The 20,714-nt window shown below is 42.3% G+C and overlaps 1 protein-coding gene across 1 annotated transcript in view; it reads left to right on the top strand.

The window, feature by feature from the left end:
• Positions 1-20,714, top strand: part of LOC126278931 (dynein axonemal heavy chain 1-like) — an 825,957-nt gene that overhangs the window by 482,188 nt on the left and 323,055 nt on the right. Inside the window, 1 exon segment of the mRNA XM_049979209.1 lies at positions 4,532-4,750. Coding sequence (XP_049835166.1) covers positions 4,532-4,750 — 219 coding nt within the window.

Raw genomic sequence — 20,714 nt, 5'->3', positions numbered from 1 at the left:
TTCTCCCCCTGAGTATCATTTTCTAAAGTACCGCCCTCTCCACCTATAAGGTTTCAGGTTTTCATATATCATCCAGTGCAGGCATCAACAATTAGTCTTTCCATCTCACCCTGTCCAGGAAGTTATCCCCTGACATGGGGTTGTGGATGACTATTTCATAACTCTTACCATTTCCTAAGTGACACCAGTCTTTATCCTTCATCCCTCTTCCTTTCCCTTAAGTCCTTACACCCAAAGAAGGGGTCACTGGTTACAAAAGCTCACACTTCTCTTGCATGTTTTATGTGTGTTTCCTCTTGCTGCCACTTGGTGAGATTTTTTAATCTGACCATATAATATTTTAAACAGTGATTATTTTTGTTGATATAAAGTGTTGTTTAATGGTTATACTCGCAGTAAGGACATGTTGTCATTAGATTCAGGCGGTAGGGAAAAATGTGTAATTCAATTGCCAATTTTTCCCAGTAGCGGATTCTCATCACTACTAACACCAGTATGAAAAAACATATCTTCAGTATCCATTAAATAAGCATGAAAAGGTTATAGAAGCTCCAAGTCCCCTTCCCCCTCCAAAATAATAATAATAATAATATATCTATTATGTGAATCATTGCAGTACACTTTTCAGAAGATATATTTCATTTTGTTGCCTTTTAAGAGTTCTTCTCATCCCATCTTTATCTTCTCATCTTCAGAAAAGAGATGTTGAAGGCTGAAGAATATTTATAGATTCAGTCCTGGAAATGAATTCTAGGAGGTTTTCAGTTAGATTGTCTTGAAATATTGTGTGTCTTTCTTTGTATGTATATCAGTTGAGATGTTCATAAAACGTATTACCTTTTCCCTTGAGGTAGCAAAGCCTATGACCATACACACTGTTGTTTTTGCCCACTTGAGATACCCTACTATTCTCTCTTAGTGTGGACCCCCAACACTTAAATTTGAATGCAGCCCTCACGAGACTGTTGTGAGCAATCAGTTTTATGTACAAACCATAGTTTTCCACTCTGCTATGAGTGAAGTAAAGGTCCATTTACTTTTTCAACAAAGAATGTGCAATTTTTTCACTTGATATTACTGTGCAAATTTAATCCCAGATATTTGTTTTAGATAATTGTTGCCAGTAGTGGTTTATTTATAGTGTAGCCAAAGGAACAACTTTTTTTTGTGAAGTGTTTTGTAGCCATACATTTCTCTACATTAAGGGCTAATCGCCATTATTGTTATCAGTTTGATATGTTGCCTGGGTCTTGGTGTTAACATAATTTCTATTGTCTAATGTTTTGTTGTATCATATCACCATAAGAAATTCTAAACTGCTAATAATGAAATTTGGTAATGGAATGTTATGGTGGAATATAAGCAATTTAGTAATAGCAACTCACCGAATAGTAGAGATGCTGAGTCTTTGGCACATAAACAAGACTGAAAACTTTACTAATTTTTGGACCATGCTTTTTTCTATCTAGGGCAAACACACACACACACACACACACACACACACACACACACACACACACACACACACACACACACACCATCAGTAATTTCTTTGCTCGGTATTGTCTGCAACCGTACTTCACAAATCATTGAGGAGTCCATAGTACTCCACTTGATAAGATCATTCCTGCATTCATTTTATACCTTCATTATAGTCTTTAATTTTACTTCTATGTTCCCATTGAAGCAAGAAACATTGCAAATACCCATGCACAGCTTCACTTCCACCAGTACCTTATCTCCTACCTAGGAGATGAGGTACTGGTGGAAGTGAAGCTGTGCACGGGTAGCGTAGTTGGCACTTGCCCACGAAAGGCAAAGGTTTAAGTCTTGGTCTGGCACACAGTTTTAATCTGCCAGGAAGTTTCAACTTTGCTTTTGGTTTGCCTTATTTTGTTTTTAGGTTTGTGTATGCCAGTTCTCCTTGTGACTGAATCAATTCCATGATTTGACATTGGAGTTAAATCAGCATCTTGAATTTACTTGTCCAACTACCTCAATGACTTGTGCAACTACTTCATTTTTTGATTTGATACAATTTTCTACACTTGTTTCTTTATCTTCACAGTTGTTATTTTCATTATCAACATCATCAGTTTCTTTCACAGCCACATTGCCCTTAGCTGCAATGGATTAAATTTGTATCCCCCATAACATCACTTCTTCGCCTATAACAAATTGTTTTCTGTAGTAGCTGTCCCATCACTTATTATTGCCATGTATAGTAGAAAAGTACCCACCTAATTTTAATTTTGCCCAGTTATTTACAGACAGTCATTTAAAGCACTGTCCTTTCCCTGTACTTTCTCTGTGAAATTGAAGGACACTTTTTCGAATAAGTATAACAAGGTTTACTGTTCTAAAAAATTATTTTCCAACTATGTCGTGCATGCAATCCACATATCTAACAAAATTATCAAAAATATATTAAAAACAAAGATTCCAAGACTTACCAAGCAGGAAAGCGCCGGCAGACAGGCACAATGAACAAAACACACACACAGAATTACTAGCTTTCGCAACCGATGGTTGCTTCTTCAGGAAGGAGAGGGAAAGATGAAAGGATGTGGGTTTTAAGGGAGAGGGTAAGGAGTCATTCCAATCCCGGGAGCGGAAAGACTTCCCTTAGGCGGAAAAAAGGACAGGTACACTCGCGCACACACACACACACACACACACACACACACACACACACACACACACACACACACACATATCCATCCGCACATACACAAACACAAGCAGACATATTTAAAGGCCTTTAAATATGTCTGCTTGTGTTTGTGTATGTGCGGATGGATATGTGTGTGTGTGTGTGTGTGCGCGCGAGTGTACACCTGTCCTTTTTTTTTTCCCCTAAGGGAAGTCTTTCCGCTCCCGGGATTGGAATGACTCCTTACCCTCTCTCTTAAAACCCACATCCTTTCGTCTTTCCCTCTCCTTCCTGAAGAAGCAACCATCGGTTGCGAAAGCTAGTAATTCTGTGTGTGTGTTTGTGTGTTTTGTTCATTGTGCCTGTCTGCCGGTGCTTTCCCGCTTGGTAAGTCTTGGAATCTTTGTTTTTAATATATTTTTCCCATGTGGAAGTTTCTTTCTATTTTATTTACAAAATGATCAAAAAGTTATAATGTGAACCTGTACTGAAGTAGGCCTATGGGAAACAACAATGACAACCCTTTATGTCAAATGAACAGAACTCTTTTTGCCATTTTAAATTGATAGTGTCTCCTTCATCTAAATATTCACTCTGGCTACTATTATTTCACCATTGTAGTTTGGAAATAAAGGTATATGATGAAGTAATAAAGTAGCACACTGCATTTAATAATATTGTATACTAGTTCAAAAGTATACAATGATCTTCATACATTAGATCATGTTGCTTTCTACCTCACTACAGGTAGTTATCTTTTAGATTTACAAAAAATCTTGTGGGACTATTGTCAATATCTTATGACTTAATTCTGATGTTTAACATTGAATACCACAAGGCACAAAATTCATGCAGTCCTCAAACTGTGCAATGTACAGCTCTCAAAGCATTCCATCTGGATGGATGGAAATGGGCCATGCGACATAGACTGAGGTGAGTGGTTTTGATGAGTGGATTGGGTAAGGGGCAAAGGGAGATATAGAGTGGGATGGAGACTCGAAATGGGAGGGAGATTTGGAGATAGGGAGTGAGATGGAGACTTGAAGTGGGAGGGGTGTTTGGGGAAGCACGCTGACACCAGGGAGGCAGGCAGCAGGTTTGCAGTATAGGATTGTAGCAGAGAGAGGCAGCACAGAATAGGAATGCGAGACTCTGGCACTGCCATCGGTGAGTTTGTGGAGGGCACAATGACACTGCTATGGGGAAGGGCCTTGGGAGGATTGGTTGGTTTGGGGAAGGAGACCAGACAGCGAGGTCATCGGTCTCATCGGATTAAGGAAGGATGAGGAAGGAAGTCGGCCGTGCCCTTTGAAAGGAACCATCCCGGCATTTGCCTGGAACGATTTAGGGAAATCACGGAAAACCTAAATCAGGATGGCCGGATGCAGGATTGAACCGTCATCCTCCCGAATGCGAGTCCAGTGTCTTATCACTGCGCCATCTCGTTCGGTTGCCTTTGGAGGGGGTGAGTGTACAGAGGAAGGGGAGACACTGGACAAGAAGGTATATGGGATTAGTGGAGGTTGATTAAGTAAAGCAGATGTTATCCCCATAAACCATCAATGCAGTCCTTAAAATGGAATTTTAGATCCAATACCTATTGGACTAAAACAGGAAAATAAAACATTTTAACTGAAGATCGTACATTGCTAACAACAATGTTCCTAACCAAAATTTTGTAACATCTGTTTAATGCATCCCTGCACATTTTAGTCTTCAGAATTTTGCATCTTTGACTTTGTAACAGATAACTGAAGTACTTGCTGTGACACCTGCATTTATTTTCTTATTTTTATAATGATTGAAGCATTGTTTATTATTAATAAAAATATGTATTTGAATATTGTCTGTAATCAGAAAATATTTTCTTCTGTATAGGTTCGAATGTTTGGAACAATTGTATCATCATGGCTTGGCCGTTGTTCTACAGTGGACAAAAGTATGGAAACAGCAGTTGTATCAGCGACAATGGCAGTGTATAGTGCAATTGAATCAGAAATGAGGCCTACTCCTGATCGTACCCATTACACATTTAACCTTAGAGATTTAGCACGTGTTTTCCAGGGCCTTCTAATGCATGTACCAGGAGAAATTAAAGTAAGTTGACTGAGAATGCATAATACTTTCCTAAGTCCTACGTCAAATTATCTCAAAACTCTTAGGTAGTATTGTGATGCAGCCTTTGAGCTGCCAAACTCGGCATTAAATAAGTTAAAGGCTCTAATAGAGTATTTGCAAACTGCCACCAGATAGTTAATTATAAATTCAGGCAATTTCTGTGGATTTATGCATACATTCTACTTCATATATTCATTTTCTAATTTTGTGAAGTTCCACATATGTGCCCAGAACCACTATTTATTTTTTTTAAATTATGGTTATTTAATTCATGAAACCTGATAATTACATCCATGTCTTAATGCCTCAGCATCTATATTGAATTTTCTAACAGTGGAAAGTACAGGATGGAATAACAGAAATATGGAAACGATATATTGCTACTCACTACACAGAGGATACATTGAGTCATGAAGAGGCACAATGAAAAAGAATGTTGGAAATGTTGAGCTTTTAGACTGTGTCCTTCATCAGAAGTAGGAAATACACATACATTTACAAAGCACAGTTCACACATACACAGCCAATCTATGGATGCTAAGGCCCAATTGTAGCTGTTCCTGAGATAATCTGTTGGAGGTATTGGAGGTACAGAAGAGACATAAGGTGAACAATGCGAGGGATAACAGGGTGGGAATGAGTAAAGATGTGAGTTGTGCATGTGGGAGCAGGTGCAGGAATATGGTGGGGCAGGAGAAGGACAGTATCTACATGCGTTGGCAGGGTAGAAGGTGTGTGTAGTACTGAATGGGAGCAGGGAAGACGATAGATAGATAGAGGACAGGGACTAACAGAGATTGTTGCCAGGAATGAAGGATATGTTGCAGGGAGAGATGTGCAGTTCAGAAATTCTGGTGTTGGTGAGGACAATGCAAATGGTAAAGGCCATGAGGTAGCCATTAAAGTGAAGCACATCATGGTAAGCAGCATACTTGGCAAGTGGCTGGTCAAACTGCCTCACAGATAGTGTATTTGCTGCTGTTGGTAGTAGTTTATCTTGTAACAAAAGTTGCAGGTAGTTCACGTCATTTAGCGTGGGTAGTTGTTCTGCTTGACAAACAGAATAAATTAATAATTGGTTCCTTTTACCAATTCCGTGCAAAGATGATACAGTTGCTGAACATTTCAAAGAAATCTTGAGTCTCATTTCAAATAGGTACCGGTACCCCACTCGTAAGTTATAAGTGGTGGTGAATTCAATCTACCCTCAAAACACTAGTGAAAATGCATGTTTAAAGTAGGTGGTAGGCCCAAAGAATCGTCTGAAATTGTACTAAGTGTTTTCTTTAAAAATTATTCGTCCAGGAACCCATTCAATGCATAAATGATCTTTCAGCAGCAAATAATCCTGAGCAAATAGGAAGCATCGAGGTGGATGCAGGGCTTAGTGACCACAAGGTCATTATAGTAAGACTTAATACTGTACATCCATATCCACCCAAAATAAAAGGAAAATATTTCTATTTAAAAGGAAAAGCACATAAGAATTTGCTTGATGTCTTCCTAGGAGACAGTCTCCTCTCCTTCCAAACAAACTGTGTAAGCATACAGTCACAAAACTTGCAGACTTCAATCTTTCATCATCATTCTCTAGAATTACATCCAGTCATGGAGGGTCACGTATATTTGTTAAAACTGGTATTGATTGTTGTAACATGAAACCCATTGAACTGTTAGCTGAAGAGAAAGCTTTTGTAGTATCTGCAGTTGAAGTCTCTGCATGAAAATTAATAATCATCTGTGTATATGGGAGCCCTGATGTGAACTTAAATGATTTCTGTCATCAACTCTGCAGCTTTAAATACTATAAAAAACTTCAACAAAACAGTGATCATACGTGGAGATATCAATATTGATTTTTAAGAAATCTCAATAGACCAGCAAAGCGTAATGGCCCTGCTGGAAACATATAACATAAAAGCCACCATAGATTCTCCTACAAGAGTTACACCAACAACTAGCTCAACAATTGATCAGATATTAATAAACACAAATGTTAATCACAATTTCTGTGCCGGAAATCTTAATACTTTCTTCAGTTATCACTATGCACAATTTATTGCTTTACACACCCCAAGTGAAACAAATGAGAAACAGGAGCTTGTAAGAGAAACAAGAAAACTCACCAACAAACAAATAAACATTTTTATACAGACACTAAGTGAAGAACCCTGGTATGAAGTTTATACTTGTGAAAATACCAACAAAAAGTTCAAAAAATTTGTGGAAATCTTCATGTCATACTATGAAGCTGCATTGCCATTATATATAAAAAAAGAAGGTCAACCTAACTTCAAAAAGAACAAATGGGTTACAACAGGTATTAGAATATCTTGTGCAGAGAAAAGAAGATTACACAATATAGCATAGACACAGAACATGCCTCATGAATTTCATTTGTACCTGAAGAATTACAAGAGGATCCACAAAAATGTTGTAAGGAAAGATAAAACAATGGCAAATGACAAATACATTGAAAATTCAAAAAACAAATCTAAAGCTATATGGGAAGTTATAAAAAATCAAACAAGTGAAACTAAACAGTATAAAAATATAAACTTATGTTATGAAGGACAAATGATTTCTTGCCCAACAAAAATTGCAGGGACCTTCAACAAATATTTTGCAAGCGTAAGTGAACAGTTGGTGTGTGGACTGGAAGAACACAACAGCATATTTATTTATTTATTTACTCTTTGCCCATGGACTCCAGCTGAAAATCCAGCTGAGAGTATTTGGTGTGTCATACAATATGCTGTTAACATCAAACTTGATTTCATTATATATGAATGAAACAAATAATTAAACAGAAATAATCTATAAGCATACAAAGGTATTACATGTTTCACTTTATATGTACACACAAATCCAAACAACATACAGAAATGATAATTTTAAAGGTATATTTGAGTAATGATATATTTAAACACATTCTTATTGTTCACCCATACTATATATACATTTTATGTCTGTTCCCTTTTTAATGATTTTGGGGAGTTTATGAAAAAACCTTTTGCCTGCTTCTTCAGGAGCAGTCATAGACAGTTTTAGATTTCTGTTTATCATGTAGTAATTTTCATTTCCTCTTGTACCATGTTTGTGTACATCTTTATTTAGGAGGTGTTTATCGCTTGACCTAACTGCCATTATGCATTGGTATATGTACAGTGAATATACTGTCATAATATTATAGTGTACAAAAGCTTGCCTACAGGTCTGGCTTGGTGGTATTTTTGCAATGCATCTCAATGCCCTTTTCTGAATTGTAAATATTCTTTGTAAGTAGCTCACCACCATCGTCCAATAATGTGAGGAACGTGTCTACATCATTGTTCCTTTCATCCACAAATACTGAAGAAATTTTATCAGTTATAAAAACCTTTAAAACAGTGTACTCATGTGGAATTATTAAAAAATGCTGTCTTATGTTAGCTGAACCCTTGATGCATTTGTGCACCAGCTCACTGGCATCAGGAACCTTCCCTTCATGCTTCAAACAGCAAAACAGAAACCACTGTTCAAAAAAGGAAATCCAGAATGTGTTTCAAATTATAGACCAATAGCCCTATAGCCTGTATTTAAAAAAAAATAGATTTTTTTAAAATAAGAGATTGTCTGATTTCCTAAATAAAAATAAAATTCTCTCTCCTTCACATATAGTTTCAGGAAAGGCTGTTCAACTGAAAGTGCAATATTTGAATTTCTTAATGAAATCTATACTAAACTGGATGCAAGCTAGTTTGTGATGGGCTTATGTCTTGATTTATCCAAAGCTTTTGACGTCATTGACCATAATGCCCTGCTGCATAAACTTGTCCTTTTAGGAATTAGAGGTACATCCAATGAGTGGCTCAGGACATACCTATGTGGCCGCAAACAGGTGGTTGAAGTGCAATATACCGACCATAACAAAATCGGCTACTACTATTCAGGCTGTGAAAATGTGAAATGTGGCATTCCTCAAGGATCAGTATTAGGACCCATTCTGTTTCTCCTCTATGTCAATGATCTTATGAACAAAAAGTATTGCCAAACCACCCTCCAATTTGCAGACGTTACAAGCTTTGTTATTAGTGGTAAAATAGAAGAAAAACTAAAAGACTCCACTACCCAAACAATGAACAGGTTAGAACTGTGGTTCAGCTATAACAAGCTAATTATAAACAAAGAAAAGACAGTAGCACTGAACTTCTATAATCCAAAAGGAAGACACCACCCAAATAATACAAATAGAACTAAGGGACAGAGTTCTTGAAAGTGTTGACAGCACAAAATTTCTGGGACTTTGGCTCCAGAACAACACAAAATGGGAGGCACACACTGAATATTTGCGAAGAAAATTAAGCAAGACCTGCTACCTGATAAGGATCTTCAAAACTTTTTGCAGCAAAGCCAACCTGTTAAATGTATACTACTCCTATGTGCATTTTGTAATTACATATAGCATAATCTTCTAGGGCAATGCAACAACAAATATTAAACTTTTCAGGATGCAAAAGAGAATATTAAGAATTATTGAAGGAGTAAACAATACAAAATCATGCAGACCCATATTAAAAAAACTGGCAGTTCTTCCTCTTCCTTGCATTTTTGTCTACGAAACATCAGTTTTCATCATTCTATATACTGATAGACATCCAGATATCTTATTAAAAAATGAAAATATGTATGCATACAATACAAGGCAAAAATCTGATCTTCATATGAAACAGGGGAGAACACATTGTGCCAAAAAGCCTAACCATATTAAATCAGAAGGTAAACTCAGTAGTTTTAAGGCTGAACTAAAGGCATACTTAATTGAGCATTGCTTTTCCAGTCTGACGGAGTACCTAGAAACCAAACAACAAAAATAAAGATGCGTTATGAATATTCTACTTTGTATGTTGCCTCTAATGTTTGTTGTATAAATGTTTGCTAAATTACTTCAATATACAGTCCTTAGGAATGCACTACAAACTGTGTTTTATCTTGTAAAGACCTAACCTTGCCCAATATCCTTGTATATATTTTATACACGTAGGATTTGAAGGACTAATTAATAAATACATCAGTTGTGGCTTAAATTTAAAGAAAAAGTATTGACAGCAGTTGAGAGACTTATATAAAATAAATTATTAGTAAATGGAACTGATCCTGCATGGTACTGAAAAAGGTCAGAACACTATTACTTAAGCAACCAAAAGGCAAGCTGAGTTTAAAAGAATCCAAAATCTCCAAGACTGGCAACATTACACTGAAGCTCAAGACTTGAGTACTGTCTTCAGTGTGAGATGCTTTTGATAGTTTACAGTTGCAAACTCTGTATCAAAATCTGGCAGAAATTCCAAAGAGCACCTGATCATATGTAAAGTACAGCAATTGTAGGACATAACCAATACTTTCAATGTACAATACCAATGACAGTACCTCTAAAATGGAGTTACTAAATATAGTCTTCAGATGTTCCTTAACCTGAGAAGACAAAGTAAACATTCCAAAATTTGGATAAAAAACAGCAGCCAATGTAACTTAGAAACAGATATCCTAGTGTAGTAAAGCAACTTACATCACTTGGTAAACACAAGTCCCTTGGTCCAGATTGTACACCAGTTTGATTCCTTTCAGAGTACGCTGATGCAATAGCTCCATCTTAGCAGTCACATACAGCCCTCTCCCTTAAAACCCACATCCTTTCATCTTTCCCTCTCCTTCCCTCTTTCCTGATGAAGCAACCTTGGGTAGCGAAAGCTTGAAATTTGTATGTGTGTTTGTGTGTTTTTTTATTGTGTCTATCAACATACCAGTGCTTTCTCGTTTAGTAAGTTACAGCATCTAAACAAAGATTCCAAGACTTACCAAGCGGGAAAACGCCGGCAGACAGGCACAAGAACAAAACACACAAACACACACACAGAATTACTAGCTTTCGCAACCGATGGTTGCTTCTTCATGAAGGAGAGGGAAAGACGAAAGGATGTGGGTTTTAAGGGAGAGGGTAAGGAGTCATTCCAATCCTGGGAGCGGAAAGACTTCCCTTAGGGGAAAAAAAGGACAGGTGTACACTCGCACACACACACACACACACACACACACACACACACACACACACACACACACACATATCCATCCGCACATACACACCAGTGTATGTGCGGATGGATATGTGTGTGTGTGTGTGTGTGTGTGTGTGTGTGTGTGTGTGTGTGTGTGTGTGTGTGTGTGTGCAAGTGTACACCATCAAACTCCTCACCCCACCGACACCTCGCACTCCTACCTTCTACCTACTTCCTAAAATTCACAAACCCAAACATCCTGGCCGCCCCATTGTAGCTGGTTACCAAGCCCCCACAGAACGTATCTCTGCCTACGTAGATCAACACCTTCAACCCATTACATGCAGTCTCCCATCCTTCATCAAAGACACCAACCACTTTCTCGAACGCCTGGAATCCGTACCCAGTCTGTTACCCCCGGAAACCATCCTTGTAACCATTGATGCCACTTCCCTATACACGAATATCCCGCACGTCCAAGGCCTCGCTGGAATGGAGTACTTCCTTTCACGCCGATCACCTGCCACCCTACCTAAAACCTCTTTCCTCGTCACCTTAGCCAGCTTCATCCTGACCCACAACTTCTTCACTTTTGAAGACCAGACATACCAACAATTAAAGGGAACAGCCATGGGTACCAGGATGGCCCCCTCGTATGCCAACCTATTTATGGGTCGCTTAGAGGAAGCCTTCTTGGTTACCCAAGCCTGCCAACCCAGAGTTTGGTACAGATTTATTGATGACATCTTCATGATCTGGACTGACAGTGAAGAACAACTCCAGAATTTCCTCTCCAACCTCAACTCCTTTGGTTCCATCAGATTCACCTGGTCCTACTCCAAATCCCATGCCACTTTCCTAGATGTTGACCTCCATCTGTCCAATGGCCAGCTGCACACATCCGTCCACATCAAACCCACCAACAAGCAACAGTACCTCCATTATGACAGCTGCCACCCATTCCATATCAAACGGTCCCTTCCCTACAGCCTAGGCCTTCATGGCAAATGAATCTGCTCCAGTCCTGAATCCCTCGACCATTACACCAACAACCTGAAAACAGCTTTTGCATCCCGCAACTACCCTCCCAACCTGGTACAGAAGCAGATAACCAGAGCCACTTCCTCATCCCCTCAAACCCAGAACCTCTCACAGAAGAACCCCAAAAGTGCCCCACTTGTGACAGAATACTTCCCGGGACTGGATCAGACCTTGAATGTGGCTCTCCAGCAGGGATACGACTTCCTAAAATCCTGCCCCGAAATGAGATCAATCCTTCATGAAATCCTCCCCACTCCACCAAGAGTGTCTTTCCGCCGTCCACCTAACCTTCGTAACCTCTTGGTTCATCCCTATGAAATCCCCAAACCACCTTCCCTACCCTCTGGCTCCTACCCTTGCAACCGCCCCCGGTGTAAAACCTGTCCTATGCACCCTCCCACCACCACCTACTCCAGTCCTGTAACACGGAAGGTGTACACAATCAAAGGCAGAGCCACGTGTCAAAGCACCCATGTGATTTACCAACTGACCTGCAGACACTATGACGCTTTCTATGTGGGAATGACCAGCAACAAACTGTCCATTCGCATGAATGGACACAGGCAGACAGTGTTTGTTGGTAATGAGGATCACCCTGTGGCTAAACATGCCTTGATGCACGGCCAGCACATCTTGGCACAGTGTTACACCGTCCGAGTTATCTGGATACTTCCCACCAACACCAACCTATCCGAACTCCGGAGATGGGAACTCGCCCTTCAGTATATCCTCTCTTCTCGATATCCGCCAGGCCTCAACCTCCGCTAATTTCAAGTTGCCGCCGCTCATACCTCACCTGTCTTTCAACAACTTCTTTGCCTCTGTACTTCCGCCTCGACTGACATCTCTGCCCTTACTCTTTGCCTTTAAATATGTCTGCTTGTGTCTGTGTATATGCGGATGGATATGTGTGTGTGTGTGTGTGCGCGAGTGTACATCTGTCCTTTTTTTCCCCTAAGGGAAGTCTTTCCGCACCCGGGATTGGAATGACTCCCTACCCTCTCCCTTAAAACCTACATCCTTTCGTCTTTCCCTCTCCTTCCTGAAGAAGCAACCATCGGTTGCGAAAGCTAGCAATTCTGTGTGTGTGTTTGTGTGTTTTGTTCATGTGCCTGTCTGCCGGCGCTTTCCCGCTTGGTAAGTCTTGGAATCTTTGTTTTTAATATATTTTTCCCATGTGGAATATATATATATATTAAAAACAAAGATTCCAAGACTTACCAAGCGGGAAAGCGCCGGCAGACAGGCACATGAACAAAACACACAAACACACACACAGAATTACTAGCTTTCGCAACCGATGGTTGCTTCTTCAGGAAGGAGAGGGAAAGACGAAAGGATGTGGGTTTTAAGGGAAAGGGTAAGGAGTCATTCCAATCCCGGGAGCGGAAAGACTTCCCTTAGGGGAAAAAAAGAACAGGTGTACACTCACACACACACACACACACACACACACACACACACACACACACACACACATATCCATCCGCACATACACTTTTTCACCCTCCACAACAAACCTCAACCTTCTCTCATTGCACACAGACCCAGTCTCTCCCATCTACTCAATCTCCCACTTCCAGCTCCATTCCCCCCAAAACCTCAAAATTCCAATCAACACAATCTGGAACCACAACACCCCAATTCAGTAGTTAACCTTTCCTCCAAACCTCTCTCCCAATCCGAAACCTCTGTCTTATCCAAAGGCCTCACCTTCAGCCCTACTCCCAGATTCACCCAAACAGCCCTCGTCAAAGATTTACTGTCCTACTCTCGTAATCTCTGCTGGAAATATCACTTTGCCACAAAGAAAAATAATCCTAATCCTACTCCTAATGATTCAACTCTCCAAGACATTATCCAAATTGAACCTTGCCTTTAACAGTTCCATGCTCCGTCACAGCAGGACCCACCTCCTCTTCCTCAAAATCACCCTCTCCAAACCTTCCAGGAATTTCTCACTTCCAGCCATGCCTCTCAATCTTTCTTGAAAAACGTTAATCCTCCTCCCAACATCATCACAGCTGAAGCCCAGGCTATCCGTGACCTGGAGGCTGACCGATCCACCATCATTCCTCTGGCCGACAAGGGTTCCACGACCATGGTACTTGATCGTCGGGAGTATGTGGCTGAGGGACTGCGTCAGCTTTCAGATATCGCTACATACAAAGTTTGCCAAGGTAATCCCATTTCTGATGTCCAGGCGGAGCTTCAAGGAATCCTCAGAACCTTAGGCCCCCTACAAAACCTTACACCTGACTCCATCAAACTCCTGACCCCACCGACACCTCGCACTCCTTCCTTCTACCTACTTCTAAATTCAAAAACACAAACATCCTGGCCGCCCCATTGTAGCTGGTTACCAAGCCCCCACAAAACGTATCCCTGCCTACGTAGATCAACACCTTCAACTCATTGCATGCAGTCTCCCATCCTTCATCAAAGACACCAACCACTTTCTCGATTGCCTGGAATCCTTACCCATTCTGTTAGCCCCAGAAACCATCCTTGTAACCATTGATGCCACTTCCTTATCCACAAATATCCCGCACGTCCAGGGCCTCGCTGTAAGGGAGCACTTCCTTTCATGCCGATCACATGCTACCCTACCTAAAACCTCTTTCCTCATTACCTTAGTCAGCTTCACCCTACCCCCAACTTCTTGACTTTTCAAGGCCAGACATACCAATAATTAAAGGGAACAACCATGGGTACCAGGATGGCCCCTCGTACACCAACGTATTTATGGGTCGCTTAAAGGAAACCTTCTTGGTTACCCAAACCTGCCAACCCAAAGTTTGGTACAGATTGATTGATGGCATCTTCATGATATGGACTCACAGTGAAGAAGAACTGCAGAATTTCCTCTCCAACCTCAACTCCTTTGGTTCCATCAGATTCAACTAGTCCTACTCCAAATCCCATGCCACTCTCCTTGACGTTGACCTCCATCTGTCCAAAGGCCAGCTTCACACATCCGTGCACATCAAACCCACCAACAAGCAACAGTACCTCCATTATGACAGCTGTCACCCATTCCATATCAAATGGTCCCTTTCCTACAGCTTAGGTCTTCGTGGCAAACAAATCTGCTCCTGTCCTGAATCCCTGAACCATTACAACAATAACCTGAAAACAGCTTACGCATCCTGCAACTACCCTCCTGACCTGGTACAGAAGCAAATTACCAGAGCCACTTCCTCATCCCCTCAAACCCAGAACCTCCCACAGATGAACCACAAAAGTGCCCCACTTGTGACAGGATACTTTCCGAGACTGGATCAGACCTTGAATGTGGCTCTCCAGCAGGGATATGACTTCCTCATATCCTGCCCTGAAATGAGATCCATCCTTCATGAAATCCTCCCCATTCCACCAAATTGTCTTTCCGCCGTCCACCTAACCTTTGTAACCTCTTGGTTCATCCCTATGAAATCCCTAAACCACCTTCCCTACCCTCTGGCTCCTACCCTTGTAACCGCCCCCGGTATAAAACCTGTCCCATGCATCCTCCCACCACCACCTACTCCAGTCAACCCGGAAGGTGTACACGATCAAAGCCAGAGCCATATCTGAAAGCACCCACGTAATTTACTAACTGACATGCCTACACTGTGAAGCCTTCTATGTGGGAATGACCGGCAACTAACTGTCCATTCACATGAATGGTAACTTTAAGTGTGAGGCCTTTGGGGGTAATGCCAAATGTCAGACAAGCCTGAGTAAATAAAATATGGGAGCGGGAAAGCGCCGGTAGACAGGCACAATAAATAAAACACACAAACGCACAGACAAAATTTCTAGCTTTCGCAACCAACGGTTGTTTCTTCAGGAAAGAGGGAAGGAGAGGGAAAGACGAGAAGATGTGGGTTTTAAGGGAGAGGGTAAGGAGACATTCCATTCCCGGGAGTGGAAAGACTTCCCTCAGGGGGAAAAAAGGACAGGAGTACACTCGCACACACACACATATGTATATTAAATATATTAAAAACAAAGATTCCATGACTTACCAAGCGGGAAAGTGCCGATAGATAGGCACAATAAAGAAACACACGAAACACATACACAAAATTTTGAGCTTTCGCAACCGACGGTTGCTTCATCAGGAAAGAGGGAAGGAGAGGGAAAGATGAAAGGATGTCGGTTTTAAGGGAGAGGGTAAGTAGTCATTCCAATCCCGGGAGCAGAAAGACCTACCTTAGGGGGAAAAAAGATAGGTATACACTCGCGCGCACACACACACACACACACACACACACACACACACACATATCCATCCACGCATATACAGACACAAGCAGATAGATATGTCCCTAAGGTAAGTCTTTCCACTCCCGGGATTGGAATGACTCCTTACCCTCTCCCTTAAAACCCACATCCTTTCGTCTTTCCCTCTCCTTCCCTCTTTCCTGAAGATGCAACCGTCAGTTGCGAAAGCTAGAAATTTTGTGTGTGCGTTTGTGTGTTTTATTTATTGTGCCTGTCTACCGGCGCTTTCCCACTCCCATATTTTATTTAGTCAGGCTTGTCTGACATTTGGCATTACCCCCAAAGGCCTCACACTTAAAGTTTCCATCTCCGGCTGCAATCCTTCTTTCCTTCAGTCCTTATACCAGTTCCAAACTGCACAATCCATAGCCTGATCCTTCACCTATACATCGACTCGGCCAATGAACACAGCTGTCAACTCCAATCCCTAATCAAAGTCCTCAATCTTTCCTCTCTGACATCCACACCGGCTGTTCATAGCATCCTCCTACAGGCCAGCCGCAAATTAGAACAGCATGCCACCCTCCACCTCAAAAAACCATCCAATCTCCTGGTTTTCCACCTCCGGAAAGGCAACTCACTCACCCTCCACAACCTTTCCAACAAACCTCAACCTCCTCTCATTGCACACAGACTCAGTCTCTCCCATCTACTCAATCTCCCACTTCCAGCTCCACTCCCCCCAACACCTCAAAATTCTAGTCAACACAATCTTGAACCACAACACCCCAATTCAGTAGTTAACCTTTCCTCCAAATCTCTCTCCCAATCCGAAACCTCTGTCCTATAATGCCTCACCTTCAGCCCCACTCCCAGGTTCAAGATTTACTGTCCTACTCTCGTAATCTCTGCTGGAAATATCACTTTGCCACAAAGAAAAATAATCCTGATCCCACTCCTAATGATCCAACTCCCCAAGACACTACCCAAATTTAACCCTGCCTGGAACAGTTCCATCCTCCATCACAGGGGGACCCACCACCCCTTCCTCAAAATCACCCTCTCCAAACATTCCAGGAATTTCTCACTTCCAGCCTTGCCTCTCAATCTTATTTGAAAAACCTTAATCCTACTCCCAACATCGCCACAGCCGAAGCCTAGGCTATCCGTGATCTGAAAGCTGACCGATCCATCATCATTCTTCCGGCTGACAAGGGTTCCATGACCGTGGTACTTGATCGTTGGGAGTATGTGGCTGAGGGACTGCGTCAGCTTTCAGACAACTCCACATACAAAGTTTGCCAAGGTAATCCCATACCTGATGTCCAGGCGGAGCTTCAAGGAATCCTCAGAACCTTAGGCCCCCTACAAAACCTTTCACCTGACTCCATCAAACTCCTGACCCCACTGACACCTCACACTCCTACCTTCTACCTACTTCCTAAAATTCACAAACCCAAACATCCTGGCCGCCCCATTTGTAGCTGGTTACCAAGCCCCCACAGAACGTATCTCTGCCTACGTAGATCAACACCTTCAACCCATTACATGCAGACTCCCATCCTTCACCAAAGACACCAACCACTTTCTCGAACGCCTGGAATCCTTACCCAGTCTGTTACCCCCGGAAACCATCCTTGTAACCATTGATGCCACTTCCCTATACACAAATATCCCGCACGTCCTGGGCCTCGCTGCAATGGAGCACTTCCTTTCACGCCGATCACCTGTCACCCTACCTAAAACCTCTTTCCTCGTCACCTTAGCCAGCTTCATCCTGACCATCAATTTCTTCACTTTTGAAGGCCAGACATACCAACAATTAAAGGGAACAGCCATGGGTACCAGGATGGCCCCCTCGTATGCCGACCTATTTATGGGTCGCTTAGAGGAAGCCTTCTTGGTTACCCAAGCCTGCCAACCCAAAGTTTGGTACAAATTTACTGATGACATCCTCATGATCTGGACTCACAGTGAAGAACAACTCCAGAATTTCCTCTCCAACCTCAACTCCTTTGGTTCCATCAGATTCACCTGGTCCTACTCCAAATCCCATGCCACTTTCCTTGACGTTGACCTCCATCTGTCCAATGGCCAGCTTCACACATTCATCCACATCAAACCAACCAACAAGCAACAGTACCTCCATTATGACAGCTCCCACCCATTCCATATCAAACCTAGGCCTTTGTAGAAAATGAATCTGCTCCAGTCCTGAATCCCTGGATCATTACACCAACAACTTCCAGCCATGCCTCTCAATCTTTCTTGAAAAACGTTAATCCTCCTCCCAACATCATCACAGCTGAAGCCCAGGCTATCCGTGACCTGGAGGCTGACCGATCCACCATCATTCCTCTGGCCGACAAGGGTTCCACGACCATGGTACTTGATCGTCGGGAGTATGTGGCTGAGGGACTGCGTCAGCTTTCAGATATCGCTACATACAAAGTTTGCCAAGGTAATCCCATTTCTGATGTCCAGGCGGAGCTTCAAGGAATCCTCAGAACCTTAGGCCCCCTACAAAACCTTACACCTGACTCCATCAAACTCCTGACCCCACCGACACCTCGCACTCCTTCCTTCTACCTACTTCTAAATTCAAAAACACAAACATCCTGGCCGCCCCATTGTAGCTGGTTACCAAGCCCCCACAAAACGTATCCCTGCCTACGTAGATCAACACCTTCAACTCATTGCATGCAGTCTCCCATCCTTCATCAAAGACACCAACCACTTTCTCGATTGCCTGGAATCCTTACCCATTCTGTTAGCCCCAGAAACCATCCTTGTAACCATTGATGCCACTTCCTTATCCACAAATATCCCGCACGTCCAGGGCCTCGCTGTAAGGGAGCACTTCCTTTCATGCCGATCACATGCTACCCTACCTAAAACCTCTTTCCTCATTACCTTAGTCAGCTTCACCCTACCCCCAACTTCTTGACTTTTCAAGGCCAGACATACCAATAATTAAAGGGAACAACCATGGGTACCAGGATGGCCCCTCGTACACCAACGTATTTATGGGTCGCTTAAAGGAAACCTTCTTGGTTACCCAAACCTGCCAACCCAAAGTTTGGTACAGATTGATTGATGGCATCTTCATGATATGGACTCACAGTGAAGAAGAACTGCAGAATTTCCTCTCCAACCTCAACTCCTTTGGTTCCATCAGATTCAACTAGTCCTACTCCAAATCCCATGCCACTCTCCTTGACGTTGACCTCCATCTGTCCAAAGGCCAGCTTCACACATCCGTGCACATCAAACCCACCAACAAGCAACAGTACCTCCATTATGACAGCTGTCACCCATTCCATATCAAATGGTCCCTTTCCTACAGCTTAGGTCTTCGTGGCAAACAAATCTGCTCCTGTCCTGAATCCCTGAACCATTACAACAATAACCTGAAAACAGCTTTCGCATCCCGCAACTACCCTCCCGACCTGGTACAGAAGCAGATAACCAGAGCCACTTCCTCATCCCCTCAAACCCAGAACCTCTCACAGAAGAACCCCAAAAGTGCCCCACTTGTGACAGGATACTTCCCGGGACTGGATCGGACTCTGAATGTGGCTCTCCAGCAGGGATACGACTTCCTAAAATCCTGCCCCGAAATGAGATCCATCCTTCATGAAATCCTCCCCACTCCACCAAGAGTGTCTTTCCGCTGTCCATCTAACCTTCGTAACCTCTTGGTTCATCCCTATGAAATCCCCAAAGCACCTTCCCTACCCTCTGGCTCCTACCTTTGCAACCGCTCCTATGTAAAACCTGTCCTATGCACCCTCCCACCACCACCTACTCCAGTCCTGTAACCCGGAAGGTGTACACAATCAAAGGCAGAGCCACGTGTGAGAGCACCCACGTGATTTACCAACTGACCTGCCTACACTGTGATGCTTTCTATGTGGGAATGACCAGCAACAAACTGTCCATTCGCATGAATGGACACAGGCAGACAGTGTTTGTTGGTAATGAGTATCACCCTGTGGCTAAACATGCCTTGGTACACAGCCAGCACATCTTGGCACAGTGTTACACCATCCGAGTTATCTGGATACTTCCCACCAACACCAACCTATCCGAACTCCAGAGATGGGAACTCGCCCTTCAATATATCCTCTCTTCTCGTTATCCACCAGACCTCAATCTCCGCTAGCTTCAAGTTGCCGTCACTAATACCTCACCTGTCATTCAACATCATCTTTGCCTCCACACTTCCGCCTTGACTTATATCTCTGCCCATACTCTTTGCCTTTAAATATGTCTGCTTGTGTCTGTGTATGTATGGATGGATATGCGTGTGTGTGTGTGTGTGTGTGTGTGTGCGCGCGCAAGCATATACCTATCCTTTTTCTCCCTAAGGTAAGTCTTTCCGCTCCCGGGATTGGAATGACACCTTACCCTCTCCCTTAAAACCCACATCCTTTCATCTTTCCTTTTCCTTCCCTCTTTCCTGACGAAGCAGCCGCCGATTGCGAAAGCTCAAATTCTGTGTGTGTGTTTGTGTTTTATTCATTGTGCCTATCTACCGGCGCTTTCCCGCTTGGTAAGTCTTGGAATCTTTGTTTTTAATATATTTTTCCCATTTGGAAGTTTCTTTCTATTTTATATATATAAAAAGAAACTTCCACATTGGAAAAGTATATTAA

The sequence above is a fragment of the Schistocerca gregaria genome, chromosome 6 (genome assembly GCF_023897955.1).
Source record: "Schistocerca gregaria isolate iqSchGreg1 chromosome 6, iqSchGreg1.2, whole genome shotgun sequence".
NCBI classification, from domain to species: domain Eukaryota; kingdom Metazoa; phylum Arthropoda; class Insecta; order Orthoptera; family Acrididae; genus Schistocerca; species Schistocerca gregaria.
Note: the sequence above shows the minus strand (reverse complement) of the source record. Positions and strands in the feature narration are given on the sequence as shown.